Below are 18289 nucleotides of genomic sequence, written 5' to 3'. Positions count from 1 at the left end.
ACAGAGAGAAATGGCGAGAGGAGGAGGAGACAGGGAGAGAAAGATAGACACCCGCAGACCTGCTTCATCGCCTGTGAAGTGACTCCTCTGCAGGTGGGGAGCTGGGGCCCCAAACCAGGAAGGACCCTTACGCCAGTCCTTGAGGTTCGCACCATGTAGCTTAACCCGCTGAGCTATTATTGCCCAACTCCCTTAAATAACTTACTAGCATGTTGAATCTCCTGTCAGAGATTTTTTTTTTTATTGTCTTTATTGGATGGAAACAGCCAGAAATCGAGAGGGAAGGAAGAGATAGACAGAGAGACACCTGCAGCCCTGCTTCACCACTCGCAAAGCTTTCCCGCTGCAGGTGGAGGCCAGAGGCTCGAACCTGGGTCCTTTCGCACTGTAAAATGTCACTCAACCAGGTGCACCATCACCCGGCCCCCAGAGGAGATTTTTGTTGTTGTTGGTGGTGGTGGTGATGCATGCCTTAAGTTCTGTAGTATTTCTGGAGCAGTATTTTTTAATTTTAATTTTTTTAAAGATTTTATTTATTAATGAGAAAGCTAAGAGGAGAGAGAAAGAACACAGACATTACTCTGGTACATGTGTTTTTGGGGATTGAACTCAGGACCACATGCTTGAGAAGCCAATGCTTTATCTACTGTACCACCTCCTGGACCACATGTAACAGTATTTAAAAAAATTTTACTTATTGGATAAATAAACAAAGACTGAGAAATTAAGAGGGAAGGGGAAGATACAGAGACAGACACCTACAGCCCTGCAGTACAGTTTTTTTAAAATTATCTTTATTTATTTGATAGAGACAGAAATTGAGAGGGAAAGGGGAGATAGAGAGACACCTGCAGCTTCACCACTTATGAAGCTTTCCTTCTACAGGTGGGGACTGGGGGCTTGAACATTGGTCCTTGTGCATTGTAACAGGTGCGCTCAATCAGGTGCCGCACCACCCGGTCCCTTGCAGTAGTTTTCAAAGCTTTCCCCTATGCAGGTGGGGACTAGCCCAGGACTTGAACGTTGGTCCACATGTATGATAACATGTGCATTCAACCAGGTTCACCACCACTTATCCCCTGTAACAGTATTTTTTTTTTCCTTAAGGTTATTGCTGGGGCTCAGTGCATACACCACGAGTCCACTGCTCCTGGAGGCCATTCCCCCCCCCCCCTTGTTGCCCTTGTAGCCTTGTTGTGGTTATTATGGTTATTACTGTTGTTGTTTATGTCGTTCGTTGTTGGATAAGACAGAGAGAAATGGAGAGGGGGAGAGAAAGATAGACACCTACAGAGCTGCTTCACCGCCAGTGAAGCGACTCCCCTGCAGGTGGGGAGCTGGGGTCTCGAACTGGGATCCCTATGCTGGTCCCTGTGCTCTTTGCCACTGTGCACTTAACCTGCTGCTCTACCGCCCAACCCTCCTGTAACAGTATTTTTAATTAATCCTAGCCATTCTTTGGAAACCATAGCTTAAGTTCCAGTCATAATTTACCTAGCCTTCCTCCTAACTGAAGTTAACCTGAATGAAGATGAAGCATCCTAGGAAAGGTATAGATTATTGGACTCTGTTTTAACATTATCTTTTTTCTTTTCTTTTTTTCCTCCTCCTATTTTCTGGGTCATTTTTAAAATGTATTTTATTGATTTATTATTGGATAGAGACAGCTAGAAATTGAGAGGGGAATAGAAGATAGAGAGGGAGAGAGACAGAGACCTGCAGCCCTGTTTCACCACTCATGAAGCCTTCCCGCCTGCAGGTGGGGACCAGGGGCTTGCACCTGGGTCCTTGTGCACTGTGATGTGTGCGCTTAACCAGGTGCGCCACCGCCTGGCCCCCCTTTCTGGGTCATTTTATGTAAAACACCATCCTAACAACCAGATGACATTTTCCTTGTTTTCTTTGTGAGGAAGAGGAACGAAAACCATTTGTTACCCACCTTTTTCTGTCCTGACTCAGTAAAGGAAGAGATTTTTATTTATTTATTTTTTGCCTCCAGGGTTATCGCAGGGTCTCAGTGCCTGCACTAGGAATCCACTACTCCTGGAGGCTATTTTTTCCCTTTTGTTGTCCTTGTTATCGTTGATGTTGTTATTATTATTATTGCTATTGATAGGACAGAGAGAAATGGAGAGAGGAGGGGAAGACAGAGAAAGGGAGAGAAAGATAGACACCTTTAGACCTGCTTCACCGCTTGTGAAGCAATTCCCTTGCAGGTGGGGAGCCGGGGGCTCAAACCGGGATCCTGACATCAGTCCTTGCACCTCAGTGCACTACCACCTGACTCCTCATGTGTGCTACAGCCCGGCCCCCATGGGAGAGATTTTTTGCTGCCTCTTTTTATTGATAGTATTTAGTTAGCAGTCACAGCTTTTATTTGGGACCAGATATATTCTTGAAAGTCTTAAGACTCCTTGATCATTTTCTTAAACTGTCATAAGGGCTTTTATTTTAAAAAAGAAATTGTCTTTATTACAAAAAAAAAACCTATTAATGAGAGAGAAAGAGAACCAAACACCATTCTGGTGCATGCAGTGCTGAGGGTCAAACTGGGAACCTCGTATTTAAGAATCCAACTCTATGCATTGTGCAACCTCCCAGATAGAATATCTGGTTGCTGGGAGTCGGGCAGTAGTGCACCGTGTTAAGCACAGGAGGCGCAGAGCTCAAGGACCAGCATAAGCATCCCGGTTCGAGCCCCCAACTCCCCACCTGCAGAGGAGTTGCTTCACAGGCAGTGAAGCATGTCTGCAGACTACCTGTTAACCTTTAATCCCATGTGTGTCTGTTGCTTCTTCATCTTTAATCCTAATAGAATCTGGAGCTGGGTCTTCTTACTCAGATACATCATCACCGTCATCATCGTCATTGCCATCATTATCACTATGATTATTATTATCGGCTTTCTGCCACCAGCATTATTGCTGGGGCTCAGCATCTGCACAATGACTCCATCTCTCCTGGCAACCAGTCTGTCTCTTTATCTTTCTTTCGTTTTCTTTTATATTGCTAGTCTTTATCCTTTTGAATTCCCCCCCCCCTTTTTTAAAGATTTATTTGTTTTATGAGCAATACACAAATACACCAGAGCCTATTGGTATATGTAGTAACAGGGATCAAAACCTGAGGCCTTGTATGTACAACTCTTGTGATCTGTTGTTTGCTGAACCACCTCCCCAGCTGTCTTTTGATTAAAAAAATATTTATTTTTTAAAATTATTTATTTATTCCCTTTTGTTGCCCTTGTTGTTTTTATTGTTGTAGTTATTATTGATGTCATCGTTGTTGGGTAGGACAGAGAGAAATGGAGAGAGGAAGGGAAGACAGAGAGGGGGAAGAGAAAGACACCTGCAGACCTGCTTCACCACTTGTGAAGCGACTCCCCTGCAGGTGGGGAGCCGGCGCCGGTCCTTGTGCTTTGAGCCACTTGCGCTTAACCCGCTGTGCTACAGCCCGACTCCGTATTTATTTATTTATTTTTTAAAGATTTTATTTATTTATCAATGAGAAAGATAGGAGGAGAGAGAGAAAGAACCAGACATCACTCTGGTACATGTGTGGCCGGGGCTTGAACTCAGGACCTCACGCTTGAGAGTCAAGTGCTTTATCCACTGCGCCACCTCCCGGACCACTATTTATTTATTTAAAATATTTTTATATTTATTTATTTCCTTTTGTTGCCCTTTTAATTATTTTTAATCACATACTCCTAAGCCTACTTTTTAAAGTTCTTTTTGCTTCCGATAGAATCAAGATGAGAAAGACACTGGCACCTGAGCATTTCCTGCTGCCATGGCATTCCCTTGTGGCGCTGGGACAAAAGCGTGTGCCCTAATGGGTGAACTGTCCTTCTGCCCCTTTATTTTTGTATTACTTATTATTTATTTATTTATTTATTTTAGAGCTTGAGGGGAATTGCGTCTTTGAATGTAAAAGCCAGCCTTCAACCTTCATTATGAAGAGGAAGAAAGACTATCTGCCTCAGTGATCATATGACTCAAAAGTGGAGATTAGGAGATGGGCAAACCCTGAAGAATTGCTTTAATTTTTATTTATTTATTTATTTATTTATTTATTTATTTTTTTATTTAAGAAAGGATTAATTAACAAAACCATAGGTTAGGAGGGGTACAACTCCACACAATTCCCACCGCCCAATCTCCATATCCCACCCCCTCCCCCGATAGCTTTCCCATTCTCTATCCCTCTGGGAGCATGGACCCAGGGTCATTGAGGGTTGCAGAAGGTAGAAGGTCTGGCTTCTGTAATTGCTTCCTCGCTGAACATGGGCGTTGACTGGTCGGTCCACACTCCCAGTCTGCCTCTCTCTTTCCCTAGTAGGATGGGTCTCTGGGGAAGCTGAGCTCCAGGACACATTGGTGGTGTCTTCAATCCAGGGGAGTCTGGCTGGCATCCTGATGACACCTGGAACCTGGTGACTGAAAAGAGAGTTAACATACAAAGCCAAACAAATTGTTGAGCAGTCATGGACCCAAAGCTTGGAAAAGTGGAGAGGAAGTATTAGGGAGGTACTCACTGCAAACTCTAGTATACTTCTGCTTTCTTACTTTGGTGCCATACTCCAAACTCAGTCAATTTCTGCTTTGCGTTTCTACTTCTTCTTCCTTTTTTTTTTTTTTTTACATGCATAACATTCCCCAGATTCCCATTTAGCAATACAACCCCCAATATTTCATTCATCATTTTTCATGGACCTGTATTCTCCCCACCCACCCACCCACCCCAGAGTCTTTTACTTTGGTGTAATACTCCAATTCCATTTTAGGTTCGACTTGTGTTTTCTTTTCTAATCTTGTTTTTCAACTTCGGCCTGAGAGTGAGATCATCCCATATTCATCCTTCTGTTTCTGACTTATTTCACTCAACATGATTTTTTCAAGGTCCATCCAAGATCGGCTGAAAACGGTGAAGTCACCATTTTTTACAGCTGAGTAGTATTCCATTGTGTATATATCCCACAACTTGCTCAGCCACTCATCTGTTGTTGGACACCTGGGTTGCTTCCAGGTTTTGGCTATTACAAATTGTGCTGCCAAGAACATATGTGTACACAGATCTTTTTGGATGGATGTGTTGGGTTCCTTAGGATATATCCCCAGGAGGGGAATTGCAGGGTCATAGGGTAGGTCCATTTCTAGCCTTCTGAGAGTTCTCCAGACTGTTCTCCACAGAGGTTGGACCAATTGACATTCCCACCAGCAGTGCAGGAGGGTTCCTTTGACCCCACATCCTCTCCAACATTTGCTGCTGTTACCTTTTCTGATGTGTGACATTCTCACAGGAGTGAAGTGATATCTCATTGTTGTCTTGATTTGCATTTCTCTGACAATCAGAGACTTGGAGCATTTTTTCATGTGTTTCTCGGCCTTTTGGATCTCTTCTGTGGTGAATATTCTGTCCAATTCCTCCCCCCATTTTTGGATGGGGTTATTTGTTGTCTTGTTGTTGAGTCTGGTAAGCTCTTTATATATGTTGGTTATTAAACTCTTATCTGATGTATGGCATGTAAAGATCTTCTCCCATTCTGTGAGGGGTCTCTTGATTTGGGTAGTGGTTTCTTTTGCTGTGAAGAAGCTTTTTAATTTGATGTAGTCCCATAGGTTTATACTTGCCTTAGTCTTCCTTGTAATTGGATTCGTTTCATTGAAAATGTCTTTAAAATTTATGCGGAAAAAAGTTCTTCCAATATTTTCCTCTAAGTATCTGATAGTTTCTGGTCTAACATCCAAGTCATTGATCCACTTGGAATTTACTTTTGTATTTGGTGAAATACAGTGATTCAGCTTCATTCTTCTGCATGTTTCAACCCATTGTTTCCAACACCATTTGTTGAAGAGACTCTGCTTTCCCCATGTAATAGTCTGGGCCCCTTTGTCAAAGATTAGATGTCCATAGGTGTGGGGCCTCATTTCTGGGCTCTCAATTCTATTCCACTGGTCAGTGTGTCTGTTCATGTTCCAGTACCAAGCAGTTTTGATGACAATGGCCCTATAATACAGTTTGAGATCTGGCAGTGTGATGCCTCCGGTTCTGTTCTTTTTTCTCAAGATTGTTTTGGCAATTCTAGGTCTTTTCTGGTTCCAGATAAACATTTGTAGCATTTGTTCTATTCTCCTAAAAAATGTGCTTGGGATCTTGATGGGGATAGCATTAAATTTGTAGATGGCTCTGGGTAATATATTCATTTTGATGATGTTAATTCTTCCAACCCATGAACATGTAATATCTTTCCACTTCTTTGTGTCTTTTTCAATTTCTTTGAGTAGTGACTCATAATTTTCAGTATACAAGTCTTTCACTTCTTTGGTTAGGTTTACTCCTAGATATTTTATTGTTTTTGTTGCTATAGTAAAAGGAACTGATTTCTGGATTTCAATTTCTTCTAACTTAGTGTTTGCATAGAGGAATGCCACTGACTTTTGAATGTTAATTTTATAGCCTGACACATTACTGTATTGCCTGATGATTTCCAAAAGCTTCTTGCTGGATTCCTTAGGTTTTTCCATGTATACTATCATGTCATCTGCAAATAAGGGGAGTTTGACTTCTTCTCTTCCAATCTGTACCCCTTTAATTCCTTGCTCCTGCCTGATTGCTATGACAAGAACTTCCAACACTATGTTGAATAGTAATGGTGATAGTGGGAAGCCCTGTCTAGTACCTGATCTGAGTGGAAATGCTTCCAGTTTTTCACCATTGAGTATGATGTTGGCTGAAGGTTTGCTATATATAGACTCCACTATCTTCAGGAATTTTCCATCTATTCCCATTTTTTGTAGTGTTTTAATCATAAAGGGATGTTGTATTTTGTCAAAGGCTTTCTCTGCATCTATTGATATGACCATGTGGTTTTTGGTCTTGCTTTTGTTGATGTGGTGGATCACACTGATTGATTTACGTATATTAAACCAACCTTGCATGCCTGGGATAAACCCCACTTGGTCATGATGAACAATCTTTTTGATATATTGCTGTATCCGGTTGGCTAGAATTTTGTTCAATATTTTCGCATCTATGTTCATCAGAGATATTGGTCTGTAGTTTTCTTTTCTTGTTGTGTCCCTGTCCGCTTTTGGTATCAGGGTGATGTTGGCTTCATAGAAGCTGGCAGGGAGTATTCCAGTGTCTTCAATCTTCTGGAAGACTTTTAAAAGTAGAGGTATTAGTTCTTCTTTGAAGGTTTTGTAGAATTCATTTGTAAAACCATCTGGTCCAGGACTTTTATTTTTGGGGAGATTTTTGATAACTGTTTCAATTTCTTTAGCTGTGATGGGCCTGTTCATGTTATCCACTTCCTCTTGACTTAGTTTTGGAAGTTGGTAGGTATCTAGGAAATCATTCATTTCTTGCAGGTTCTCTAGCTTGGTGGCATATAGTTGTTCATAGAAGCCTCGCATGATATGTTGAATTTCTGCAGTGTCTGTTGTGATTTCTCCTCTTTCATTGACTATCCGATTTATTTGGGTCTTCTCCTTTTTTTGTTTTGTGAGTCTGGCTAAAGGTTTGTCGATTTTGTTTACTCTTTCGAAGAACCAACATTTACTTTCATTGATCTTTTGTATGGTTTTCCTATTCTCAATGTTATTTATTTCTGCCTTAACTTTAGTAATTTCTGTCCTTCTGGTTGCTTTAGGATTCCTTTGTTGTTCTTCTTCTAGGTGTTTAAGATGTGCAATCAGGCTGTTTATTGTGCCTTTTCTTGTTTCCTAATGTGTGCTTGTATAGCTATGAACTTCCCTCTTAGGACTGCTTTAGCTGTGTCCCAAATATTTTGATAGCTTGTGTCTTCATTTTCATTGAACTCTCGAAACATTTTGATTTCTTCCTTGATTTCCTCTTTGACCCAGAAGTTGTTAAGAAGTGTACTGTTGAGCTTCCACATTTTGGCACTGTTTCTAATCTTTTGTTGATTGTTAAGTGTTAGTTTAATTCCACTGTGGTCTGAGAAGATGCTTGGGATGATTTCAGTGCTCTTGAATAGGCTGATGCTGTCTTTGTGGCCTAACATATGGTCTATCCTTGAGAATGATCCATGTGGATTTGAGTAAAATGTGTATTCCAGTTTCTTGGGATGAATGACTCTGAAAATGTCCAATAGTTCTAGTTTATCTACTCTTCATTTAGCTCCCTTATGTCTTTATTGATTTTCTGCCTGGATGATCTGTCAAGTTGAGATAGTGGGGTGCTGAAGTCCCCTACTATGATTGTGTTACTGTTAATATATTGCTGTAGCTCTTTCAGTAGAAGTTTGATGTATTTAGGTGGCTTCTCATTGGGTGCATAGATATTAATAATTGTTAAGTCCTCTTGATTGACTGATCCTCTGAGCAGTAAGTAGTGTCCATTCCTATCTTTTTTAATCTTATCTATTTTAAAGTCTATCATGTCAGATATGAGAATAGCTGTTCCTGCCCTTTTTTGTGGGCCATTGGCTTGAATGATAGTTTTCCATCCTTTCACTTTAAGTCTGTGTTTGTCTTGTTGCGTTAGGTGAGTTTCCTGTAGACAACATATTGTTGGGTTGTGTTTTCTGATCCATCTTCCTACTCTGTGTCTTTTAATAGGTGAATTCAGTCCATTGACATTTATTGATATCAAAGATTGAAGATATTTTAACGCCATTCTTGTAGAGTTTTAGAGTGTTTTGATATATGTTCTATTTGTGGTGGTCTGGTTGTTTATAGGAGACCTTTCAGAACTTCTTTCAAGGCAGGCTTGGTGATGGTTGCTTGTCTGAGAAGGTTTTGATGCTTCCATCTAGTCTGAATGACAGTCTAGCAGGATATAGTATTCTTGGCTGAAAGCCTTTCTCATTGAGCACTCGATAGATATCTTGCCATTCTCTTCTGGCCTGTAGTGTTTGTATGGAGAAGTCTGCTGCTAATCTTATGGGTTTTCCTTTGTAGGTGACTCTTTGTTTTTCTCTTGCAGCCTTGAGGATCCTTTCTTTATCCTTATTCCTTTCCATTCTAAGTATGACATGTCTTGGTGTCTTTAGGTCTGGGTTAATTCTGTTTGGGACCCTCTGGGCTTCTTGAATCTTTATGTCTTTGGTGTTGTCTAGACTAGAGAAATTTTCAGCTATTATGGCCTGGAGAACGCTTTCTTCCTCCCCTTCTCTTTCTTCCTCTGGTAAGCCAATAATGCGTATATTGTTTCTTTTGAAGTCATCCCATAGGACTCTGTTGTTGTTTTCAGCATCTCTTAATCTCTTTTTGAGATCTCTTACTTCTTTTTTAGTTGTCTCTAATTCATCCTCAATCTTGCTAATTCTGTCTTCAGCCTCATTGATTCTATTCTCTCTGCCCTCTACTGCTTTCTGGAGTTCATCTATTTTGTTGCCCTGCTCTGATACTGTTTTAGCTTGTTCAGTTAGTTGCCTTCTTAGCTCAGCTTTCAGCTCTCTAATAACCATGAGATAATTAGAATTTTCTTCCATATTCTCATTTGTTGTTCCTGCATTTCTGATTACAATTTTTTCAAATTCTTTACTCACTCCTGTTATTATTTCCTTAGCTAATGTTTGGATGTTGAACTCGTTGTTTTGTGCTTCGCCCTCTGGAGGACTTTTAGCTGGACTCTTGTCCTGGTTCGAGTCTCCAATATTTTTTCTTGTTGTTTTAACCATTTTATATAAGTTAACAGTTTTTTCAATCCCTGAGTTGGAGTTCAGTGGTGTAAAAGCCTTTTTTTTTCCCCCTGTAGGCTATGGGAGCCTGAGGGCTTTTAAACTATCAATAGGCTTCTTGGCTTAATCACTGACTCCTGACCAAGAGATAAAGCAGGGTGTGGCAGAGATACTCCAGTGGTTATGCAAAGAGACTTTCACAGCCCCTCAGCTATGCCACCGAGAGGCATAGGTCTTCTCCTGAGTTTCCCGGTCAGATCTCTGTACCCTGGTGTCCCTCCCTGTTGCTGCTCCAGACTCTGAGGGCAGTAGCAATGGAGACTCAGAGTTGCACTTGGTGAGTCTCTGGGGAGCCTCCTCCTCCCTTCAGCTGTCCCCTTGTTGTGGAGCAGACTGGAGGTGGTGTCTCCACTGACAAACTGTCGAACTAAGCAGCCAATTAATCTCTCCTTAGGTCCCTCTCTCCTCTCTGTCACCAGCCACGCGTGTTTGTACTCACGGGTGATTTACTGGGTTCCTGTGGTCATTCTAGTCCTGTCCTGTTTTGGTCCGGGTGGTCTCCTCTGGTATTTCTAGTTGATCCGGGAGAGGAGAGGAGAGCAATTTTTATTTTATTTTATTTTATTTTTTAATTGTTGCCAGGGTTATCACTGATGCTCGGTGTTGGCCTTATGAATCCACCACTCCCAGCGGGTCAGTCAGTCTTTCTCTCTCACTCTCTTTCTATTATATTTGATAAGCTAGAAAGAAATTGAGAGAAAAATGGGATCTAAAGAAGGAGCGAGAAAGACACATGCAGACCTGCTTCACCACTTGTGAAACATCTCCCCTGCAGGTAATATGTGCACTTAACTGCGTGCAGCATTGCCTGGCTCCCAAATTGCTTTAATTTTTCAGAGTAGGCTTTTCTTCATACTCTTTCAGTCATTCTTACATAACCTACATACATAAGATCTATTTATTATTACATAGAGTGGGGAGCTAGAGAGAAAGAGAATGGACCAGACCATCACTCTGATAACATGCAATGCCAGAGGTTAAACTCAAGACGCCATTTTTGATGGTCCAATACCTTGTCCACTATACCAACTCCTAGGTCACCTTTTAGGCCATCTTTTTTAATTTTTATTTATTTATTATTGGGTAGAGACAGAATTTGAGAGGAAGGGAGTCGGGCGGTAGCGCAGTGGGTTAAGTGCAGGTGGCATGAAGTGCAAAGTGCAAGGACCCAGCGTAAGGATCCCGGTTTGAGCCCCCGGGTCCCCACCTACAGGGGAGTCGCTTCACAGGCGGTGAAGCGGGTCTGCAGGTGTCTTTCTCTCCCCCTCTCTGTCTTCTTCCCCTCCTCTCCATTTCTCTCTGGCCTATACAATGACAACATCAATAAAAACAATAATAACTATAACAATAAAACAACAAAGGCAACAAAAGAGAATAAATAAAACATTTAAAAAAAAGAATTTGAGAAGGAGGAGAGGGAGACAGACACCTGGAGCCCTGCTTCACCACCTTTTTCCTCCTGCAGGTGGGGACCAGGGGCTTGAGCCTGCATCCTTATGCACTGTAATGTGTGCGCTTAACCAGGCGTGCTACTGCCTGTTCCCTCCTTTTAGTTATTTTCAGCATACTTAGTCTTGATATCTTTCCAAAATAAAGTTTATAACTGTTTTCAATATGGTCCCCACCTACAGAGGGAAAGCTTCACAAGTGGTGAAGCAGTGCTGCAGGTGTCTCTCGGTCTCCCTCTCTATCTTCCTTCTTACCTCTCAATTTCTGACTGTCTCTATCAAATAAATAAATAAAGATAATTAAAACATTTTAAAAAGGGTATAAATAATAGTTGTGAAATTTAACCATTTCTTACACATCTGCGCTGAGTAGATATTTCAATAAGCACATTTATGGCACAAATCAAGTGAAGATATAGGTGTGTGAAATCAGTTTCTGCTTACACTAAATGTTTTATTATTTTGAAAGTTGTGTTGCCCCAGCCTTCCATCTCCACAGATCAACTACCTTTTTTTTTTTTCCAAAAATAATTTTAATCACTACAGCAACGTTCAGACATTTATTTATTTCTTCTTATATTAATGGAAAATATATAGAGATCAGAGCACTGCTCAGCTCTGGCTTATTGTGGTGCTGGGAACTGAACTGGGGTCTCAGATCCTCAGGCATGAAAGTCTTTTACATATCCATTATGCTGTTTCCCCAGCTCCTGTTCTGATAGTTCTTAACTATTTAGCTTTAAGAAAAAATGACTAGGGAGTCGGGCTGTAGCGCAGCGGGTTAAGCGCAGGTGGCGCAAAGCACAAGGACCGGCATAAGGATCCCGGTTCGAACCCCGGCTCCCCACCTGCAGGGGAGTCGCTTCACAGGCAGGTGTCTTATCTTTCTCTCCTCCTCTCTGTCTTCTCCTCCTCTCTCCATTTCTCTCTGCCCTATCCAACAAGGGCAACAAAAGGGAATAAATAAATTAAATTTAAAAAAAATGACTAATCAAGCCCTAAACTTGCCAGTGAATCTTGGGTATCTCATGTCTTCTCTTTCAGCAATGATGTCAAGTGAGACCCTCTTGAGTCTGATGGCTAAATATGCCCAATGCTGATCTATTTCTCAAAGAAAGATGAATGCATGAGTAAGAAAAATAGCTATAGCAAAAATGGAATATAAGGACTCTGTGAGTCAGGGGAGTGAGAAGAACCCATGTCAAATCTTTGTCAAATGACCTGGTATCACTGAGTAAGAGATAGGAGTTCATTGTTAGATTTGTCAGACTGTTAATTTCATTGTGCTTGATAGAAATTATGTGTGTACACAATTATGATTGTGTTTTTGTTTTTGTTTTTTGTTTTTGTTTTTTTAACAGCATCTGGAGTCAAGAGATCCATGGCATCTGAGGTGCGTTTCATGTTTATACAATGGTTGTTAGAACTTTGATTCTGAAGTAGAAATATAACTATTTTTTTCGTATTTTATGTTGGGATACTTTTTTTTTATTTGGTGGTCTCTAGGGTTATTACTGGGGCTTGGTGCCTGCACCACAAATCCACTGCTCCTGAAGGCTATTTTTTCCCCTTTTGTTACCCTTTTTTTTTAAAAATCATTATTGTGGTTATTATTATTGTTGTTATTGATGTCATTGTTGTTGGATAGGACAGAGAGAAATGGAGAGAGGGGGAGAGACAGATAGACACCTTCAGACCTGCTTCACTGCTTATGAAGCGACCCCCCCCCCTGAAGGTGGGGAGCGGGGGGGGGGGGTTCGAACTGGGATACTTACTTCAGTCTTTGCACCTCGCACCATGTGTGCTTAACCCGCTGTGCTACCGCCCGACTCCCAGGATATCTGGTTTTCATATCTTTACTTTCCCCTTACTTTAATCTTTGGCAGGTAGATTTGTTAACATGAAAGAAAGAGATAACCAAAACATCAACAGCGTGTTTTATGTCAGGAGTCAAACTGAGTATCTTCTACATGAAAGTCTGCGTTCTGCTTGACTTCTCAGGCTGCTAGTTACTTTTATTTATGTTTATTTTTTAAAGAGAGACATGTGAAAGAGACTACTAAAACATCTATCAGTGATATAGGGGCCAGTCTTAAACTTGGTTGTGCACATGACAGAGCTCACTGTCCAAATCAGTTATCTTGCCAACCCTAGATATCTATTTAACTCTACAAACAACCCCCATGTGCTGTGTACTGTTGTTATCCATGTTTTCTGTTGTTTTACTGATGATACAGTTAGGATTAGAGAGTCTCTAACTTGTCCAAGCTCATGTTATTAATAAGGGTAAGATTCAAACCTAGATAACCTGACGCTAATACCCATTCTCTTTTGTTTTGTTGTTACTGCCACCTGGTTTCATGACATCAATAAATATGAAAGGCAGTTCTTTTAACTATACTGAAGCTACTAATTTTCTTTTATTTTTTCCCCTTTTGTTTCCCTTGTTGTTTTAGCCTTGTTGAGGTTATTATTATTATTGTTGTTGCTGATGTCATTGTTGGATAGACAGAGAGAAATCTAGAGAGGGGGAGAGAAAGATAAGACACCTCCTGACCTGCTTCACCACCTGTGAAGGGATTCCTCTGCCGGTGGCCTGCCGGGGGCTCAAACCGGGATCCTTACATTGTTCTCATGATCTCTTCAGGACTGAGGTCCCTATCTCTGACAAGTTATCTGATTATTTCAGCCTTTTAATCTTTGGATTCACATACTTCCATATTCCAGTGGCCAGATCATTTTTTGCCACATACTCAAATTGAGCAAATATTGTTGAGCTTGGGTTGTAGGTTAAAGATATAGTTATTTTCTGAAAAGAATCTAGTGAAGAAAGGGTCTGTAGAGCCATAATTCTTCCTCTTTTTAATATTTTATTTATTTATTTATTTATTAATGAGAAAGCTAGGAGGAGAGAGAAAGAACCTGACATCTTTCTGGTACATGTGCTGCCAGGGATTGAACTCAGGACCTCATGCTTTTGAGAGTCCAATGCTTTATCCGCTGCACCACCTCCCGGACCACTCCTTTTTTTTTTTCTTTTAATTGTATTTTATTGCTACCAGAGCAATCACTGTGTTTCAGTGTGTCTACACATCAGATCCACTGCTGCTTTTTTCTCTCTCTCCTTTATTTTATAGGACAGAGAAATTGAGAGGAGTGGGGAAGATAAGAGAAGGTCTAGAAAGACCTGTAGTACTTGCTTCCCCACTCATGAAGCTTCCCCCTTGTTGGTGGTGAGCAGAGGCTCAAACCTGGGCCTTTGTACAATTAATCAGGTGTGCCACTACCAGGCCTCTGGAACCTTAATTCTTGCCTGTCGGGAGTTGGGCTGTAGTGCAGCGCGTTAAGCGCAGGTGGCGCAAAGCACAAGGACCGGCATAAGGATTCCGGTTCGAACCCCGGCTCCCCACCTGCAGGGGAGTTGCTTCACAGGCGGTGAAGCAGGTCTGCAGGTGTCTATCTTTCTCTCCTCCTTTCTGTCTTCCCCTCCTCTCTCCATTTCTCTCTGTCCTATTCAACAGCGACAACAACAATAATAATAACTACAACAATAAAAAACAACAAGGGCAACAAAAGGGAATAAATAAATAATAAAATAAATATTTTAAAAAAAGAGAAAAAAAACTTAAAAAATAAAAATTCTTGCCTGTCTGCTTTTCTGAACTCTGGTTTGTCTCCCCCCCCCTTTTTTTTTTAGAGGGGGGAGGGTTTCCTATTTCTTCTATTCCTTTACTGTTTTTTTTATTTTATTTTTTTAAAGATCTACTCATTAATGAGAAAGAGATCCAGAACAGTACTCTGGAAATTTTGTTTATTTATTTTGGATGTACACAGAATTTGAGAGGGAGTAGGAGAGGTGGGGATGGGAGAGAAACCTGCATCACTGCTTAGGTGGGGACCAGGGCTTTGAACCTGGGGTTCTTGCACATTGCAATGTGTGCACAGAGCATTCCTTTGGCTTATATGGTGCTGGGACTCAAACTTAGGACCTTATGCCTATAAATCCTGTTCTCTTTTTATTTTATTTTTTATATCTTTATTTATTGGATAAAGACAGCCAGAAATTGACAGGGAAGGAGATGTAGAGGAGGGAGAGAGACACCCGCCACAATGCTTTACCACAATTTTAAAAAATTTTTTTTACCAGAGCACTGCTCAGTTTTGGCTTATGGTGGTGTAGGGGATTGAACTTGGGACTTTGAAGCCTTAGGCATGAGAGTCTCTTTGCATAACCATTACGCTTGCTGTCTCCCCTGCCCTAAATCCTGTTCTCAATTGCTATAGTACTTCTCAGGCTGCATCAGTTTCCATTAATGTCACACATTTTGTTTAAATTTCCTGTGTCATCTTTCTTAAGAGTAGAAACAAAATATGTGTCCATAGAGGTTTGCTTTTTTCTTTCAGACAGGTAAAATTATTTGGGATGCATCACTATGACTGTGTATTTGCATAGAGTGGATCTTTTAAAGTTTTTTATTTTCTTTTTTTTTTTTTTAATATTTATTTTCCCTTATGTTGCCCTTGCTTTTTTTTTTTTTTTTTTTTTTTTTCCCCCTCCAGGGTTATTGCTGGGCTTGGTGCCTGCACCACGAATCCACCGCTCCTGGAGGCCATATTTTTCCCCTTTTGTTGCCCTTGTTGTTGTAGCCTCGTTGTGGTTATTATTATTGCCATTGTTGATGTCGTTCGTTGTTGCATAGGACAGAGAGAAATGGAGAGAGGAGGGAAGGCAGAGAGAGAGAGAAAGATAGACACCTGCAGACCTGCTCCACCACCTGCGAAGCGACTCCCCTGCAGGTGGGGAGCCGGGGGCTCGAACCGGGATCCTTACACCGGTCCCTGCGCTTTGTGCCACATGCGCTTAACCCACTGCGCCACTGCCCGACCCTCTGCCCTTGTTTTTTATTGTTGTAGTTATTGTCATTGTTGTTAGATAGGACAGAGAGAAATGGAGAGAGGGGAGAGAAAGACCTGTAGACCTGCTTCACTGCCTGTGAAGTGACTCCCCTACAGGTGGGGCTTGAACTAGGATCCTTAACAAGGCCAATCCTTGCGCTTTGTGCCACCTGAGCTTATTAGCCTTCTGTGCTATAGCGCCCAACTCCCAGTGTTTGTTTTTGTTTTTCTTTTATGTTATTGATCTGAAAGGAGGTGTTTTTGTTTTGATACACCATCAGAATCATATACTAATCTTTGTTTCTACTTCCAGGTGCCTTATGGTTCTACCATACCTATCAGGAAAATAGGCCACCGGAGTGTTGATTCCACAGGAGAGACAACATATAAAAAGGTGTGTCTGGTTAGAACCCTTTCATTTAACCAGGGAAGGATAGTTCTGTCTCTTTGATATACTGTCTTTACATTCTATCTCATTTCTTATTCCTTGATATCCTAAGCCTTTGCACAATAGCCACCATATAAATTGGGTTTTAGAATTGACTTCACAAAGGATGAATTTTCTTCTGTCTGTGTATGTATGTTGAAATGACAGTGTTCTTAGTGGAGGAATTTGATATTGAATTCTGTGTTTTCTTTATTTTCTAATCTTTATTTATTTGTTGGATAGAGACAGCCAGAAATCGAGAGGGAATGGGGTGGTAGAGAAGGGAGAGAGACAGAGAGACACCTGCAGCTCTGCTTAACCACTTGCAAAGCTTTTCCCCTGCAGGTGGGGACCAGGGGCTCAAACCTGGGTCCTTGAGCATTGCAACATGTGTGCTCAACCAGGTGTGCCACTACCTGGCCCTTCTCTTCTCTTTTTAATGTTGTTTTATTGAGTTGCTCTGTTAGGCATAATCATGAAATAAGCCCTCAAGTCATTCTTTTTTTTTTTTTAAAAAAAAATCCTTATTGGATAGAGATAGCCAGAAATCGAGAGAGAAGGGAGATAGCTGCAACACTGATTCACCACTCACAAAGCTTTCTCCCTGCAGATGGGAACAGGCTTGAACCCAGGTCCTTGTGCATTGTAACATATGTGCTCAACCAGGTGTGCCACCACCTGGCCCCCCAAGTCATTTTGACATTATGTTAGGGAATCATGTCTGTTAAAGTCTCTTCACTTTAAAAAAAAATACATGTATTTTTTATTTATTAATTGGATAGAGACAGAAATTGAGAAAGAAGGGTAAGATAGGGAGAAAGACAGAGATACCTGCAGCAGTACAGGTGAAGCTCTACCCCTGCAGGTGGGGACCTGGGGTGTGAACCCAGATCCCTGCACACTGTAACATGCACTCAACTGGGTGCACCACCATCCATTCTCCCTTCCCCCAGTTAGGAGATTTAAGCTCCCTGTTTAGCATTTGTACCTTGTCTGTTCTGACACACACATTTTTTCAAAAAATTTAGTCTGTTCTGTACCTTCCATTGTCCTAATAGAGGATGACTGATTCATTTTCAGTCAGACACCCTCTTCCCTTGGGATGAGGACTTTGAGACCTATATCAGTTCAATGGAAAGTTAACAGGATTTGTTTTCCTTCAAAATACATTATTTTTTTACACTGAAGTATTAGTATAAATTTATTAATGTCCCTTTAAAAAAAGACTTTTTTTTAAAATATAGATTTCATTTATTTATGAGAAATATAGGAGAGAGAAAGAACCAGACATCACTCTGGCACATGTGCTGCTGGGGATCGAACTCACGACCTCATGCTTGAGAGTCCATTGCCGTATCCACTGCGCCACCTCCCGGACCACAACTTCACTTTTTAATATATGGATTTACTTACTATCAGAAAGGAGAGAACCAGAGCACTGCCTAGCTTTGGCACAAGGTGGTTCAGGGAATTGAACCTATGGACTGAGGCCTCAGGAAAGCAAGTTGATGCTCTAACAGGCTGAGCTAACTTCCCCACTCTTGATTTTTTTTTTTTCCTTTTTTAAAAAAATTTTTTATTAGATAGAAATTGAGATGGGAAGATAGGAAGAAAGACACCTGCAGCCCTGCTTTTTTTTTTTTTCCTTTTTCCTTTTTTTTTTTTTTTAAGAATTTATTTATTTATTTACTTATGAGAAAGATAGGAGGAGAGAAAGAACCAGCCATCACTCTGGTACATGTGCTGCTGGGGATCAAACTCAGGACCTCATGCTTGAGAGTCTAGTGCCTTAGCCACTGCGCCACCTCC

The 18289-nt window shown here is 41.1% G+C and overlaps 1 protein-coding gene across 4 annotated transcripts in view; it reads left to right on the top strand.

The window, feature by feature from the left end:
• LOC103120293 (26S proteasome non-ATPase regulatory subunit 4) overlaps positions 1-18289 on the top strand; it is a 104096-nt gene that overhangs the window by 22746 nt on the left and 63061 nt on the right. For 3 of the 4 annotated variants that reach the window (XM_060201719.1, XM_060201717.1, XM_060201718.1), the window contains 2 exons: positions 12519-12550; positions 16367-16447. In XM_060201719.1, coding sequence (XP_060057702.1) covers positions 12519-12550; positions 16367-16447 — 113 coding nt within the window. The remainder of the gene's footprint in view (positions 1-12518; positions 12551-16366; positions 16448-18289) is intronic. The other variant, XM_016191508.2, reaches the window with a different exon arrangement.

Source organism: Erinaceus europaeus, chromosome 11, assembly GCF_950295315.1.
Source record: "Erinaceus europaeus chromosome 11, mEriEur2.1, whole genome shotgun sequence".
In the NCBI taxonomy this organism is placed as follows: domain Eukaryota; kingdom Metazoa; phylum Chordata; class Mammalia; order Eulipotyphla; family Erinaceidae; genus Erinaceus; species Erinaceus europaeus.
Note: the sequence above shows the minus strand (reverse complement) of the source record. Positions and strands in the feature narration are given on the sequence as shown.